Below are 13153 nucleotides of genomic sequence, written 5' to 3'. Positions count from 1 at the left end.
GAGCTCGCTCCCTCACTTGCACGCGCCTTCACACGCGCTCACTAACACACGCACGCGCTCACAACCACTTGCGCACAGTCGCGTGCACAACGCGCAAATACTCTCACAAACGCGCGGGCACCCCTTCGCGTCGTGCGCGCGCGCCCCCGCGGACACTTACGCTGGCTCGCTCACGTGCACACGCGCAGTCACCAACGCTCAACACGCGCGCGCACACACACGCCAACAGAGGAACCGGAAGTGTAAGTGAGGCAACTTTTCGCCCGCCCGCCGCCGCGCGGATGGTTGAGCTGCGGTCTGACGTCACGAGCGTCGCAAAAAAGCACCAGGCAGAGACGTCATAAGCCTCCCTCTTGCCACGCCCACGGGCACGCGCCAGATGTGTGCGAGCGTGTGGAGGGCGGGTGTGTGTGTGTGTGTGTGTGTGTGTGCGTGGTGCAGTGTGGTGCGGCGCGCGCCTGCCTGCCTGTTTGGGCGCGCGCATATTGAGAGAAGAGCAGGTGCGAGTTGAATTAGCATACAGCTGAGGTGGGGGGCGGGGGTCCAAGTAGGGAAGGGGGGGGGGGTCTCCTCCCTGGCTTGCGCGCACACACAATGGCACAAGTTCCCTCTCATGTTGGCCACGCGAGCCACACACGCGCGCGCGCACACACACACACAATGTCCACGACACACAAAGAGCACAAGCGCATGCATGTTGGTTGCAAGCAGTAGTTGGTTCGCTCCAAACTTTGCCAAGGAATGCTTCGGACCAAAGGAGGAAGAAGACGACGAAGGAGATGTGGAAGAGGAAGAAGTGGGCCGATGAAACAATTAGGCGGCCTCACACTTTGTGTGCCAAAAAAAAAAAAAACACTTGATGGCGGCACAACTATGAAGATCTCATCAATATCACAAAGGGAACACAGAGAAAATAAGGACCATTTCAACACTTTGGTACATTCGGAAGATCTTAACAACATCACAAACTCCGAAAACCAAATCAAACAAGTTTGGATTTCGTTTTAAACACCTTTCATTATGCAGCCATGTTGGTGCCAAAGGAAAACCAGGAGAAATTTGAGCCAATAGAAAGAAACGAAAAACAGGAAGCCATCGTCGACACCCCGAGCGCCTTCAAAGCTCCTCAACATTATTTTCCTCTTTCAATGTTTAGCCACGCCGCGGCGGTCGAAAGACGAGGAGACGTTTGACGGCAACGCCATTGCACGTCGCATGTAAAAAGCCGACGGGGGAGTTTGGAAGTTCTCATCAACGCGGGCAAGATCTGAAAAAGTTGCACACTTTTCATGATGCGGCCGCGATGTTGCCGCTGGAGGAAGGCGGGGGGAAAGTTTGAAGGCTCCAAAAGGAAAGTTCTCGTCAACACTACAAAGTCCTCAAAAGTCAAGCCCCCCCCCCCCCCCCATAATGTTCATCTTTCACTGCGTAGCCATGCCGCTGCTGTGGGAGGGTGAAAAGTTGGGAGGCAACAAAAAAACTAGCAGAACAGAGCTTCAAAAGGAAAAACGAAAGGGGAAACGGCAGCACTCCGTCGATTTACACTTTCATCATGCAGCCACGCTGCGGCTGCCGTAGAAGAAAGATGACAAGTTTGAAGGCAGCAGAAGGAAACAAAAGCGTCGCGCGCGTACCATGTGGAAGTCCAAAGTGAGAGAAAAGTTTCACATTTCCTCTCGTCCGCCCAACGTGCGGCGGGAGGACGACGAGGCTCCCGGCGCGGTGGCCAGCGTGCACCGGGGCCGGATTGGGGTGGTGATGGTGGGGTGGGGGGGGGGGGGGGCTCATTTGCATGTTATTAGCATAGCATGTATATAACCGGCTGCGGGCGGCCCGCGCCGGACAGCCGCGAAGAAAAGAAGACGAAAGAAGAAGGAGGCGAGGAGCGAAGAGAAAGAAGGCCAACATGAGGGACTCTTCGTCACCGGAGAAGAAAGGAGACGAGCGCCTTTGTCCGGGATTATAACGCCAAAAGGGACGGGACAAGTGTATTATTTATTTATTACCTACTCTTTCATCCCGGGAGAAAGTTTGGGGATTAACCGTCTCGCTGTACCTTTTTTTTTTTTTTTTTTTCCCTCCTCCTCCGGGACGCGCATGCGCGGTGGCGCTTTCGGAGCCGCTCCATGCATCTTCCTGCCGGGCCCCTTTGAGCTTTTCTTCCTTTCTTGATTTAATCATGTATTTATTGAAGATGCTGCTGGGCGCCGCCGTGCTGGCCGCGTTGCTGTGTCAGGTAAGTCACGCTCGGATTTGCACCCCCCCGCGCAACCAAACAACCAAAAAGTCACTTCGCTTCTTTCCAATGGCGCCCGGCGCCCGGCGCACGCCCGCTCCTCTCGCCCGAACAGGGCTTGTGCTCGGGCGTGTTCGAGCTGCGCCTGCAGGAGTTCCTCAACAAGAAGGGCGCGCAGGGCAACCGAAACTGCTGCGGCCGCGGGGGCGGCAACGGCGGCTCCCCCGCGTCGTCGTCGCCCGCGGGGCACTGCGCCTGCCAGACCTTCTTCCGGGTGTGCCTGAAGCACTACCAGCCCAACGTGTCGCCCGAGCCGCCGTGCACGTACGGCGGCGCCGTCACGCCCGTGTTGGGCGCCAACTCCTTCCAGGTGCCCGACGCCATCCCGGAGAGCTCCTTCAGCAACCCCGTCAGGATCAACTTCGGCTTCACTTGGCCGGTAAGCGCCAAGGGGGACCGGGAAGGGCGAGGGAGGAGGGGGGCGGGGGTGACGTCATCGCGCGGGGGCGTGCGTGTGGGCACCTGTCCCGTGTCTCGCCGAGCTCCTCGGAGAGGAAATCGATCCAGCTCGTCGTCTGGTGTTGCCTTCAGGTACGATCGGAAACAACACTTTTCCCGACAGCACAACCGATCGATCGATTGATTGTGTCTTCCGTGTTTTTGTCCTCTCCTGTCTTTCGCCTTCTCTCTATTTTCTCATACTTGGTCTCCTTTTCTGTTCTCTGCCCCCCCCCACCCCCACCCCGCGCGCCTTCGCTCTCCTTTCCCCCATTGTTTTTCCGCAAACCATTGAAAATTCCCCCCCCCCCCCCCCCCACCGAAACATACTCCAAATATCCAGAAAGGATCTCTTTTTCTCATCCATTCATCAAGTCGTCATACGCGTCCTCTGCGAACAATCCGAAATGCCGGCGTTCTCCACCAAACAACGGCTTCATCTGTCTGAAATGGCCTTCAATTATCCATCCATCTGGCGGCCTGGTGTTGCCCTCGGGAACGATCTGAAATCTCCGTTTCGCCCGGAAACAACGGGCTATTTTCTTCCAAATGTCCTTAAATGTCCTTCTGATCCAAACAACCGGCACGGCTTGGGTTCCTCTCGGCTGGCAAGTGGGTGGATGGAGCCGGAGGAAGGAAGGAGGCGGGGGGTGTCTGCCGCTGTTGTTTTCACGTTGCCCCTCCAGGGATTGATGTATGACGCCGCTTGGTTTCCACCTGCCTCACCAAGCCGTTTGTCTCCTCAGGGGACCTTCTCGCTCATCATTGAGGCACTGCACACCGACTCTAAAGACGACTTGTCCACAGGTAAGATGCCCCCCCCCCCCACATCAATGTGATCGTGACGCTTTCTTTTTATTTCCATTTGACTCCAAGAAAAATGAAAATGCTGCCAGAATATATTTAAAAAGAAAAAAAACCCCGCATGCGTTAGACGGTGATTCTTTGACACACCACTAGAGGGAGCCCGCACGGCAGCAATAGTATTTGACAATGAGCAAAGCTCGGCAACTTCACCACCTCTCGCTTCCCCCAGACAACCCGGAGCGAGTGATCAGCACCATGAGCACCCAGCGCCACTTGACAGTGGGCGAGGACTGGTCGCAGGACCTGCACACGGCGGGCCGCACGGAGCTCAAGTACGCGTACCGCTTCGTGTGCGACGAGCACTACTACGGCGACGGCTGCTCGGTCTTCTGCCGGCCCCGGGACGACGCCTTTGGACACTTTGCGTGCGGAGAACGCGGGGAGATCGTGTGCGACGCCGGGTGGAAGGGACAATACTGCACCGAGCGTGAGTACCCCCCACCCTCCCCTACACACACACACACACACACACAAAGTGAGACCCCGCCCCCCGCTAAAAAGGATGTTGCGTCAGAGTGTTCTGAAATATCCACAGTCATACCTGCTCAGTGGAAATGCTCATCTGCAAACGTTGACGGGGGCTGCGACTCAAAGTCGCCCCCCCCCAACAAAATCAGATTGTCAAAGTGACGACGGTTGGTTCCGATATGTGCCATTTTAAAGCAGGAAAACGTGCTTCAAAAGTTGTTTTGGGAGCAGGATGTGTCGTTAGGGGGGAATTTTTCTGGGACTAAACAGCAAAATGTGACACGCGCACACTCGAGGAGGAAAGTTTTGAGGTGAACAATGTCACGCGTGCCATAAATTGCCATGCGTCCCTCGTGATTGGCTGTCGCTGGTGGTTTGGCCGCGCGGGGGGGGGGGGGGGGGGTCATTGTTTGAAGTGGGCAGCTGCCGACAGCCCTCAGACAATGGGGGCAGCTGTCGCACGCTGGCAACACACTCGCCAGCTGTCCACTCTTATCTCACTGCCGCCGCCAGCGTGTCCACGCGCGCCCGCCCCCTGATGAATAAATGAGTTTTGAACCGCAGCTAAGAAGGAAAAAACACGGTGGCTGGGAGGAGGGGGTGCAGTGGGGTTGGGGCAGGGTCAAGGAGGATCAGGGGTAGGGAGGGATGGCTATGTGTGAGAGCACGTGCTCTCTCACGCACACACAAAGAAAAACAAATGCACACAAACAGACTCGCATGCTAACAAAAACGCACGGCAAGCACACTCGCACTAAAACAAATTGTGTGCGCCCTCACAGACACTCATAAAAAAAATACACATAAACTCACGCTCACATTACCCCCCCCCCCCCTTCCCCTCAAACAAATCTGCACACACAGTAACATACAGCCCAACATGCGCCCAAGCTAACACAAAAACACCGCAATAAATACACTCGGACACAATTGCACTCACACGCACAAAACGAACACACTCAAAGTCACAAATGCACCAACACGTGCAACCCGACACACACACACACACGCACACAAATCCAACCAACATACTGTAGCACAAAAGCATACTAATAAGCAAACACACACACACACGCTAACATCCAAAGAGGCACATCCAAACCAAGACAAAACTTCACACAAGCATACAAAAAAACCCCACTCAGACACAATTGCACTCAAACACACAATCATACACGAGCAAACAAATGCAGTTGGGTTGCCGCTATTCCCATGTGGGGGAGTTTTGCCCCCCACGTGCCTCCCTGTCATCAAAAAAAGTCCAGTTCATTTCAATAATAATAATCGTGTTTCCCCCCCCCCCACTAGCAATATGCCTGCCGGGCTGCGACGACGAGCACGGCTTCTGCGAGAAGCCCGGCGAGTGCAAGTAGGTTCTGCCTCGGTGGGGCCGGGCTAAGACGTTGCATCACAGGCGTCCTTACCGCCGTCTTCCGATTGGTCCGCAGGTGCCGGGTGGGCTTCAAGGGTCGCTACTGCGACGAGTGCATCCGCTACCCGGGCTGCCTCCACGGGACCTGCCAGCAGCCCTGGCAGTGCAACTGTCAGGAGGGCTGGGGGGGCCTCTTCTGCAATCAAGGTGGGCAACACGCCTGGGGAACGCTCGGTTGCTGACAAAAACTGAAGTCGGGCTGAGGGAATTGCAGCATTAGGTCCGAATTTGTCGGTATAAAAGGCCATTTTGAAAGTGGAAAAAAAAAAAGGCAGCAAATGAAACCGAATCTCAAGGAGGCTAACTGTGAAAATCCAAAACAAAATGATTCGTCGTCTGTTGTGAGCTGAAATTTCCAACGCTGACCCCCAGGGATTTCTGGTGGTACCGCAACTATATATGTCGATGGAGGACTGTTTCGTTTTTTGCTAATATATATATACAGTATATATATACAGTATATATATAAAGAATATATATACTAGTGCTCTCAGTTTAACACATTATTATCGGCATTAATTTAAGACAATTTTAACTTTAATTTTTTTACCGGGAGATTAATGCGGCACCACATCACGGGTATTATGTTGCTCTAAAATAATAAATGTGCTCCGCGTTTGAATAATTGCTCCAAGTGAAAAGTGTTCATGTAAAAGTAAAAATCTAAATTCTTGTTTCAGTCAATATTTGCATTTTGCACAAAGAAAACGGATCCACGATTCCATATATATGCTTGGTTGCTCATAATACAGCTGTGCTCTTTGAGAGGGGTCGGGCCACGATAGGAGGGGCCACGGGCGCCAGTTGTTGGCACAAATTGAAAACCGCAGTCCAGCGGGAGCGACGCAGCTAATCCACACGTGTGCGTGTCATGTGTCCTGCGTCTGCCCAGACCTCAACTACTGCACGCACCACAAGCCCTGCATGAATGGGGCCACTTGTAGCAACACGGGCCAGGGCAGCTACACCTGTTCCTGCAGGCCGGGCTTCACTGGCGCCAGCTGCGAGATCCAAGTCAACGAATGCGCCGGGAACCCCTGCCGCAATGGGGGCAGCTGCGCCGTGAGTCACGTCCACACACACACAAAAACAAACAAATGCAACGTGTGTAAAAAAGTGAGATCATTTTTGTGTGTGTGGGTGGGGGGAGGGGGGGAAATACAATTCCAATAACCAATTCGCCTCGAAAAACAGAACTGATGACCAAAATAACTTTTCAATGCTCATAGCAAAAAAAAAAAAAAAAGTGTTGACAATCATTTGTCGAAGTACACAGGGGGGTCAGAAGGGGGAACCCGGTTGGAAAAACCAACAAACAAAAATTTGGGGGGTGGTTGAAAGTCATCATTTTGATTTGATCGGTGTTCATGTGTTGGAAAAAAAATTGCAGGATGATTAAGTCATGTTAATTACTACTAAATTTACTTCTACATGCATGGATACCATTAAATTTGGCCTCATAAATATTTTTTATACTCATACACATGTACATGTACCTTTCGTTTATCGTGGGTGGTTTCGGTCCCCATTAACCGTGATAAACGAGGAATGACTGTACACACGAATCAAAACTGCTACAAAAACACACAGGTGCACACAAAACACACACAAACAGACAAATGCATGCAAAAGCACACACAAAGGCAAATTTACACTCAACAACACACAAAACACAGGCGGGTACATGCACACATGCAAACATGCAAATCACACATACACACACAAACTCCGCAAAGACGCACACAGTTGCAAAAAGAAAGACACGCGCCCGTCAGCAGGCATTGACGCCGCCGTCTCCCGTCAGGACTTGGAGAACACCTACAGGTGCGAGTGCCCCCGCGGTTTCTACGGCAACAACTGCGAGCTGAGCGCCATGACGTGCGCCGACGGGCCGTGCTCCAACGGCGGCCGCTGCGTCGACAACCCCGACGGCGGCTACTTCTGCCAGTGCCCCACCGGGTACGCCGGCTTCACCTGCGAGAAGAAGATCGACCACTGCACCTCGGCGCCCTGCTCCAACGGTGAGGGCGGGCGAGACAGGGTCGAGGGCGAGACCGTAGCTGCACGCAAACTCGCATTCTGGGTCGTGTTCAGATACCGCACGTTGTCGGGTAGCTACGTTTCAGTTTGGTTTGCCTCGTCAAGACCTTTTATGTTTGAAGTTCTGAAGGGGGTTTTGACTGGCTGAACCCAAGCCAGTGGCTCCACTTGGCGACCTTGGGTCTCACTTGAGCCCTGAAGGTCAAAGGGCCTATCTCACTGTCCTGGAGAGCAGTTGGCGACTCGAGTTGCCGCGAGGTCTCCTGGAGATCGCCGGGGCGTCGCGGTCAATTCAAAAGCGACCGCTTGGAGACGTTGTCATGTCTCCGGCAGGTCTCGAGAGATGTTTGCAGGGACCAATACTGTCCGCGACGAGGGCTGGGTTGGCCGTTTCAACTCGCGAGCAGATCTCCAACAAATCGGAGACCAATTCTCTCTTCGACCAAAGCGCTGACCCCACAAGGTCTCTCTGAAGACCAACCGGACTGCGCATACAGCGGGCAGACGTAGCGGCAACGCTTGCGGCCTGGCTCGGTGGGAGTGCGGTCATTTCCCAACCCCGGTGTTGGTGCTTCGATCCATGTCGAAGCGTCCTTGAGCAAGATACAGAAGCCCCAGTTGCTCCCGATGCTGCTTCGGCACGAGCTGGATGAGGTCGTGGCGTAAGGCGCTTTGAGACTCCGAGGTAGAAAAGCGCTACATAAGTGACAGCCCCTTTACCGTTGACCGGACTACCGGGTGAGTGAGCCCACGCTGGCGGCGACGTCCTCAGCTTCGCCGAGATGCCAAACTGGTTTCGCCCTGGTGAGAGCGCCAAAAATATTCTCGTCTCCATAGTCACCGTGACTGATCGATCCCAGCGGTGTCGCCACATTCAAGACTTGCTCCCACATTTTGCGGCGGCAAGCCGGATCCCTCCGGGCCACGCGGATCCCTTTTCGGAGCCGATCATGACCCTCGCGTTTGTGTTCTCAGGTGCTCATTGCGTGGATCTGGTCAACTCGTACCTGTGCCAGTGCCCAGACGGCTTCACGGGCATGAACTGCGACCACGCCGGCGACAAGTGCTCCTCGTACCCCTGCCAGAACGGCGGCACCTGCCAGGACGCCGCCCACGGCTACACCTGCACCTGCCCGCCGGGCTACACGGGGCGCAACTGCAGCTCGCCCGTCAGCCGCTGCGAACACAACCCGTGCCACAACGGCGCCACCTGCCACGAGAGGAATAACCGCTACGTCTGCGCCTGCGCCCCTGGTTACGGCGGCCGCAACTGCCAGTTCTTGCTGCCCGAGCACGCCGCCATCCGAGGCTCCGAGGTGCCCTGGATGGCGGTCGGGTCCGGGGTGGCTCTGGTGCTCCTGCTTCTGGCGGGGTGCGCCGTGCTGCTTGGATTCTTCCGCTCCAAAGCCCAACGCGACGGTCCGGGGGAGGCGGGCGGAGAGGCCGAAACCATCAACAACCTGACCAATAACTGCCAACGCGGCGAGCGGGACGGCGCAGTCCCGCCGACTCCGGGTGTGAAAAACATCAACAAAAAGATGGACTTGTGCGGCGTGGAGGATCCCGAGGAGGGGGCGTCACCGGGACGTCGGTGCTACAAGAGCAGACCGCCGCCCGCAGACTACAACCTGGTGCGCGAGGTCAACTACGAGCGGGCGGCCAAAGATGCGGCGTCGGAGGCTGCCCGCGAGGACAAGGGCCGATCCCCGGACTCCTTTGAGTTTGAGGAGAAACACAGCAAACGCTTAAAATGGTAGGACAGCCGCCAACCCCAAACGCGTCCGTGTCCGTTGTCACTCGGGTGAACGGAGGCAAACCCTTCCTCCATTGGTTCCAAATTAAAAACAACAGCTAAAACTACAAAAACAAATGCGAACTGATGATGCCCATCAAACAAATCTAGGCCTCATCAGTTCCAAAATTTCAATTGCCAACCAAAGAAGCCTTTTGGTGTCTTGGAAGAGCTGAGAAGAGTCCGGTTTTATGGCTCTTGGAAAACCTCAAATCCATACAATAGTTTGGATTTCCAAAGTTTTTATTTTATTTTACCAGACCTAGAAATATGAATCCACCAAATTCCGATGCTTTTCCAACCTTCTGTCGGAAGCCCCACTCTTCACCGTATTTACTGGCGGGTCCTTATCTTTGGAAGTCCAGAAATTCTTGACCTTTTCCAGACCAATACGTATGCCAAGTTTTTTTTTCCAGGATACGGCAGACATCGATTCTTGGAGTATTCAGTTTTTCCATTTTCCATAGCGAGGAATTTCTCCTGTCGAATTGCGCACTCGAACCCAGTCGACCGGAACTTGACGCAGTTGCGGCGAAAGCTCAACTTTTTTTCCCTCTTTCCCTACAGCGAAACGTCGGGAATCAATTGCCCGGAAACGTCCGCGTGTGCGGACAACAAGTACAAATCTGTGTTTGTCGTGTCGGAGGAGAAGGACGAATGTATCATTGCAACTGAGGTGAGTAGTTGTTGACGTTGTTGAAGGCGATTCGCTTTGGCTCCGTGCAACCCGGATGTGAAGCTTACCCGACTAAATACGAGTGGAGTGATTGACGGGATGCTTACATTGCAACCGCCTCGACTGTAAGGACCGTTTCCGAGAACAGCTTGGGGTCTGCGATGCATGGAGTTGAAACGCCATCGTGGAACACGGTCCAATGATGCGGGTCAGGAGCCCTTGAAAAACGGCTCACGGAAGTCGGTGGGCGACGTCAGGAAACGCGCAACAGCCGCTAGGAAAGCAGAAGCGCCGAGCGTTGTTCAGCTTTCACGCTCCGTTAGCGTAGCGTGGAGTGGAAACCGAGCTGAAAGAAGGATCGCGGTCCGCAGGCCGAGGCCCCTGGACTCGGGTCGCAGTTCACCCCGCGGAAGACCGATGCCAATCTCTCGTCGCCAACAGCCGAACGTGACGACTCGTTCACGTCTGCGTTACGCGCAGTCCGATCCAAGCTATCGGGAGAACTGCGGACCGAGGAGGGGGTGGGCATGCGGCACGGATGCGAAGCGGTTGTCCGAAACGGTGCTTGTGCAACCAAGTGCTACTTCAGCGGTTGAAAGGAAGGCGAAAATTCTTTCTTTTTTTAATGACCTCCTGCTGGCTCATGACACCGGAGACTGCGGCTTTTGTTTTGTCGGATACGGGGGACGACGGTATTCTGTTGGCTCGTTTGCAGCAGAAGAGCGAGCATGAGCGCTCGCGCTCCGGAGTGGCTCGGGTCCTATTTGGCAGACAAAACTTTTTGAGTGAGCCCTGTTATAAGCCAGTGTCGTCTGGTGCTCCACAGGGTTCAATGTTGGGGCCCATTCCGTTTGCCGCTCCCGTGTTCCATATGAAGAATTTCCTTCCGCTGCCATGAAGTTGGCCGTGGGAGCTTTTTGTCACTGAGCAAATGACTTTTCCCGTTTTTACAATTGACCTCACGTACGGCGCTTTGCCTGCGGCGACGGTTGTTGTAAAATACCCCGTAAGTCAAGTCGAGTTGTAAAATATTTTCAATCGAATGAGTCCACTTGCTTCACATCCGCGTCGCACGGAATCCGAAGGCACGTCCCAATTCCTTGGCCGGCTTTGCGGCGCGATTCGGACACAAAGTCGTCGGCAGGAATGGATATCGCTCGGCTCTTTGCGTTTTCTCACGGCGGTGTGTTTCTGCAGGTGTAAAGGGGCCGGAGACGGGCTCGCTCGTTTTGCTGTATGGGAGAGTTTTTATGCTCCTGGATGAGATGCTGCTCTACGCTCGCTGCTGCTGAGACCTTTGACTGATATTCAGACTGAGCTGGTCCTCGAGTGGAAATAGAAACCGGCGGGGTCGTTTAAGGGGAAAAAAATGTTTTAAAAAATAGGCAAGTTTACGGTTAAACGTAAACGGCCACTTAGCTTTCTGTGCTGCCTCTTTGTCGGGCCTCGGGGGTACAAATGAAAAGAAATATTCAATGGATGGTGTGAGAAATGATTCTTTTTTTTTTTTTTTTTAAAGCCGCCAAGATAGGATTTTGTTGGTTTGTTTTTTGCAACATTTGCACCCAGGCCTTTTTCTCAAACCCAGGAACCGCATCAAACGGCGGATGTTTGGCCATACTGGCCTCTTCGTAAAGATAAATAAAGACATAAAAAGATTTTAAAAATGTGCTCGCTCGATGAACTTTTATGAAGGTTTTTTTTTTTTGCCCTCCAATGCGCCCATGACAAAGGCATTGTTTTCCTCTTCTTCCTCTCAACGCTTTCTCACAGATTGTCCTTTTGTTGTAAAATAGAGGAGAAAAAAAAGCGTGAAGTTACGATTTAATTATCATTTAATTTAAGTTAATTTAAGGATTTTGTGTTGTTATTTTGGATTGTATATTTGTTCTTGTTTGTCAGGATTATTTAAATTGCTTTCTTTTCATGGATGATATTTGCAAAGGCACTTCAAGTCAATGGGAACGAAAAAAAAGGGGAAAAAAAAGTTATTTAAGAGGGATTGCGCTGTACATTGTATTCTTCTGCTCTGTGTCAACGACGGAATTAGCCAAGACTATTTTTCCAAAAAATAAAAAGATCCTCAACGTACTTGCTGGTGTGGCCTCCATCTGTTGCGTGCGCGCCCGCGCAACCCCGCCGCGGCCATTTGAATGGATGCGCTGTTGCCCGCCACCCCGACTTGAAAGGGTCTCCCTGGAGACGGAAAAGGGGGTATTTTGGGGGGTGGCCGTCTATTCATGAAAGACAACGTCCCTCACGCCACTTCATTGAACATGAACAATGGCCCGGCCTCTCAAGTCGGGCAAAACAACTAAAAAGAAAGTAAAAGCTCAAGAGGAAAAAAAGGGTCATTTTTCATCAGTTTTTGGCTCGGAAGACTCGCATGGTTTCAAGTGCCCTCGAACTAAAATCGTTTTGATTTCTTTTACCTTCTTAGCACACTTTTGGGAAGTGCTTCACATCTGTCGGAGCATGGCGTTGAAACCAAGTTCGCAGAATATGGGGGGGGGGGGGTCCGATGGTCCAGAGCACCTCACAAATCTTACATGATTAAAAATAATCAAATAAGGAGGGAATTTTAGTGGCAGTTTTGCAAAGCGCTCTGAAGACCTCTGCAAATCATTTCGCGCACGCGCACACACACTCACAATGGACGAGCACACAATGGCAGCACTCACAAAAGCCCCCCAGCCCGACCCTCGGCATGCCGTGGAGAGGAAAAAAAAAAAGCGACAGATGTTGTCCGCCGGCAGATGGACTGAGACAAAAAAATAATCATAATTCAAAGATGGCGTGACGCTCCGTGGACTTGAATGAGGCTCTTGTTTTTCTTGAGCAACGTTCAGATGGAGTCGAAATGGCGGCCGCCGTGCAACGGGAGATGGCAAGAGCTGGTCAGAAGAAGCGCCACCGTCGGTTGAGAGCCTGAGATGTCGTCGGGCGTCAGGAGTTGAAGGCGAGCGACTTCGGAAACGGCGCCGATGCAACTCGGTCCTATTCGGGAAAACTCGGATTTCACCCGAAACGGCGAACCTCCACGTTCTTCAAGTGGAAGCCAACCGTGGACCGTACCGCCGTCGCCTCAGAGATATGTCAACATGTGCAAAGCCGTTATTTGTGCTCGGTCCATCCGATTTTTGG

General features: G+C 53.1%; 1 protein-coding gene across 3 annotated transcripts; it reads left to right on the top strand.

Annotated features, from left to right (window-relative positions):
• Positions 1-2014: 2014 nt before the first annotated feature.
• dla (deltaA) lies at positions 2015-12100 on the top strand. Of its 3 annotated transcripts, XM_086120506.1 has the most exons (11): positions 2016-2236; positions 2352-2675; positions 3481-3541; positions 3771-4028; positions 5378-5438; positions 5518-5648; positions 6394-6563; positions 7306-7522; positions 8517-9294; positions 9901-10009; positions 11207-12100. In XM_086120506.1, exons 1-11 carry the CDS (start codon positions 2180-2182, stop codon positions 11210-11212), a joined length of 2172 nt encoding a protein of 723 aa, XP_085976632.1. In that variant the 5' UTR covers positions 2016-2179; the 3' UTR covers positions 11213-12100. The 3 variants fall into 3 exon arrangements, with proteins under 3 accessions (XP_085976631.1, XP_085976632.1, XP_085976633.1); XM_086120505.1 differs by lacking the exon at positions 11207-12100 and having other exon boundaries at positions 2015-2236; positions 9901-10024; XM_086120507.1 differs by lacking the exons at positions 2016-2236; positions 2352-2675 and adding an exon at positions 2734-2827 and having other exon boundaries at positions 3078-3541.
• The last annotated feature ends 1053 nt before the right edge of the window (positions 12101-13153 follow it).

This window comes from Hippocampus guttulatus, chromosome 9 (assembly GCF_054856545.1).
Source record: "Hippocampus guttulatus isolate MCC_2025c chromosome 9, RoL_Hgut_1.0, whole genome shotgun sequence".
Lineage (NCBI taxonomy): Eukaryota > Metazoa > Chordata > Actinopteri > Syngnathiformes > Syngnathidae > Hippocampus > Hippocampus guttulatus.
Note: the sequence above shows the minus strand (reverse complement) of the source record. Positions and strands in the feature narration are given on the sequence as shown.

What these genes read in the sequence shown, in the direction of transcription:
- dla (XM_086120505.1), top strand. Translation starts at nt 2,180, where the DNA reads ATGTATTTATTGAAGATGCTGCTGGGCGCCGCCGTGCTGGCCGCGTTG. An exon ending in GCAATGGGGGCAGCTGCGCC is followed by an intron (nt 6,564 to 7,305) that starts GTGAGTCACGTC and finishes GTCTCCCGTCAG; the next exon opens with GACTTGGAGAACACCTACAG. An exon ending in CACAGCAAACGCTTAAAATG is followed by an intron (nt 9,295 to 9,900) that starts GTAGGACAGCCG and finishes CTTTCCCTACAG; the next exon opens with CGAAACGTCGGGAATCAATT.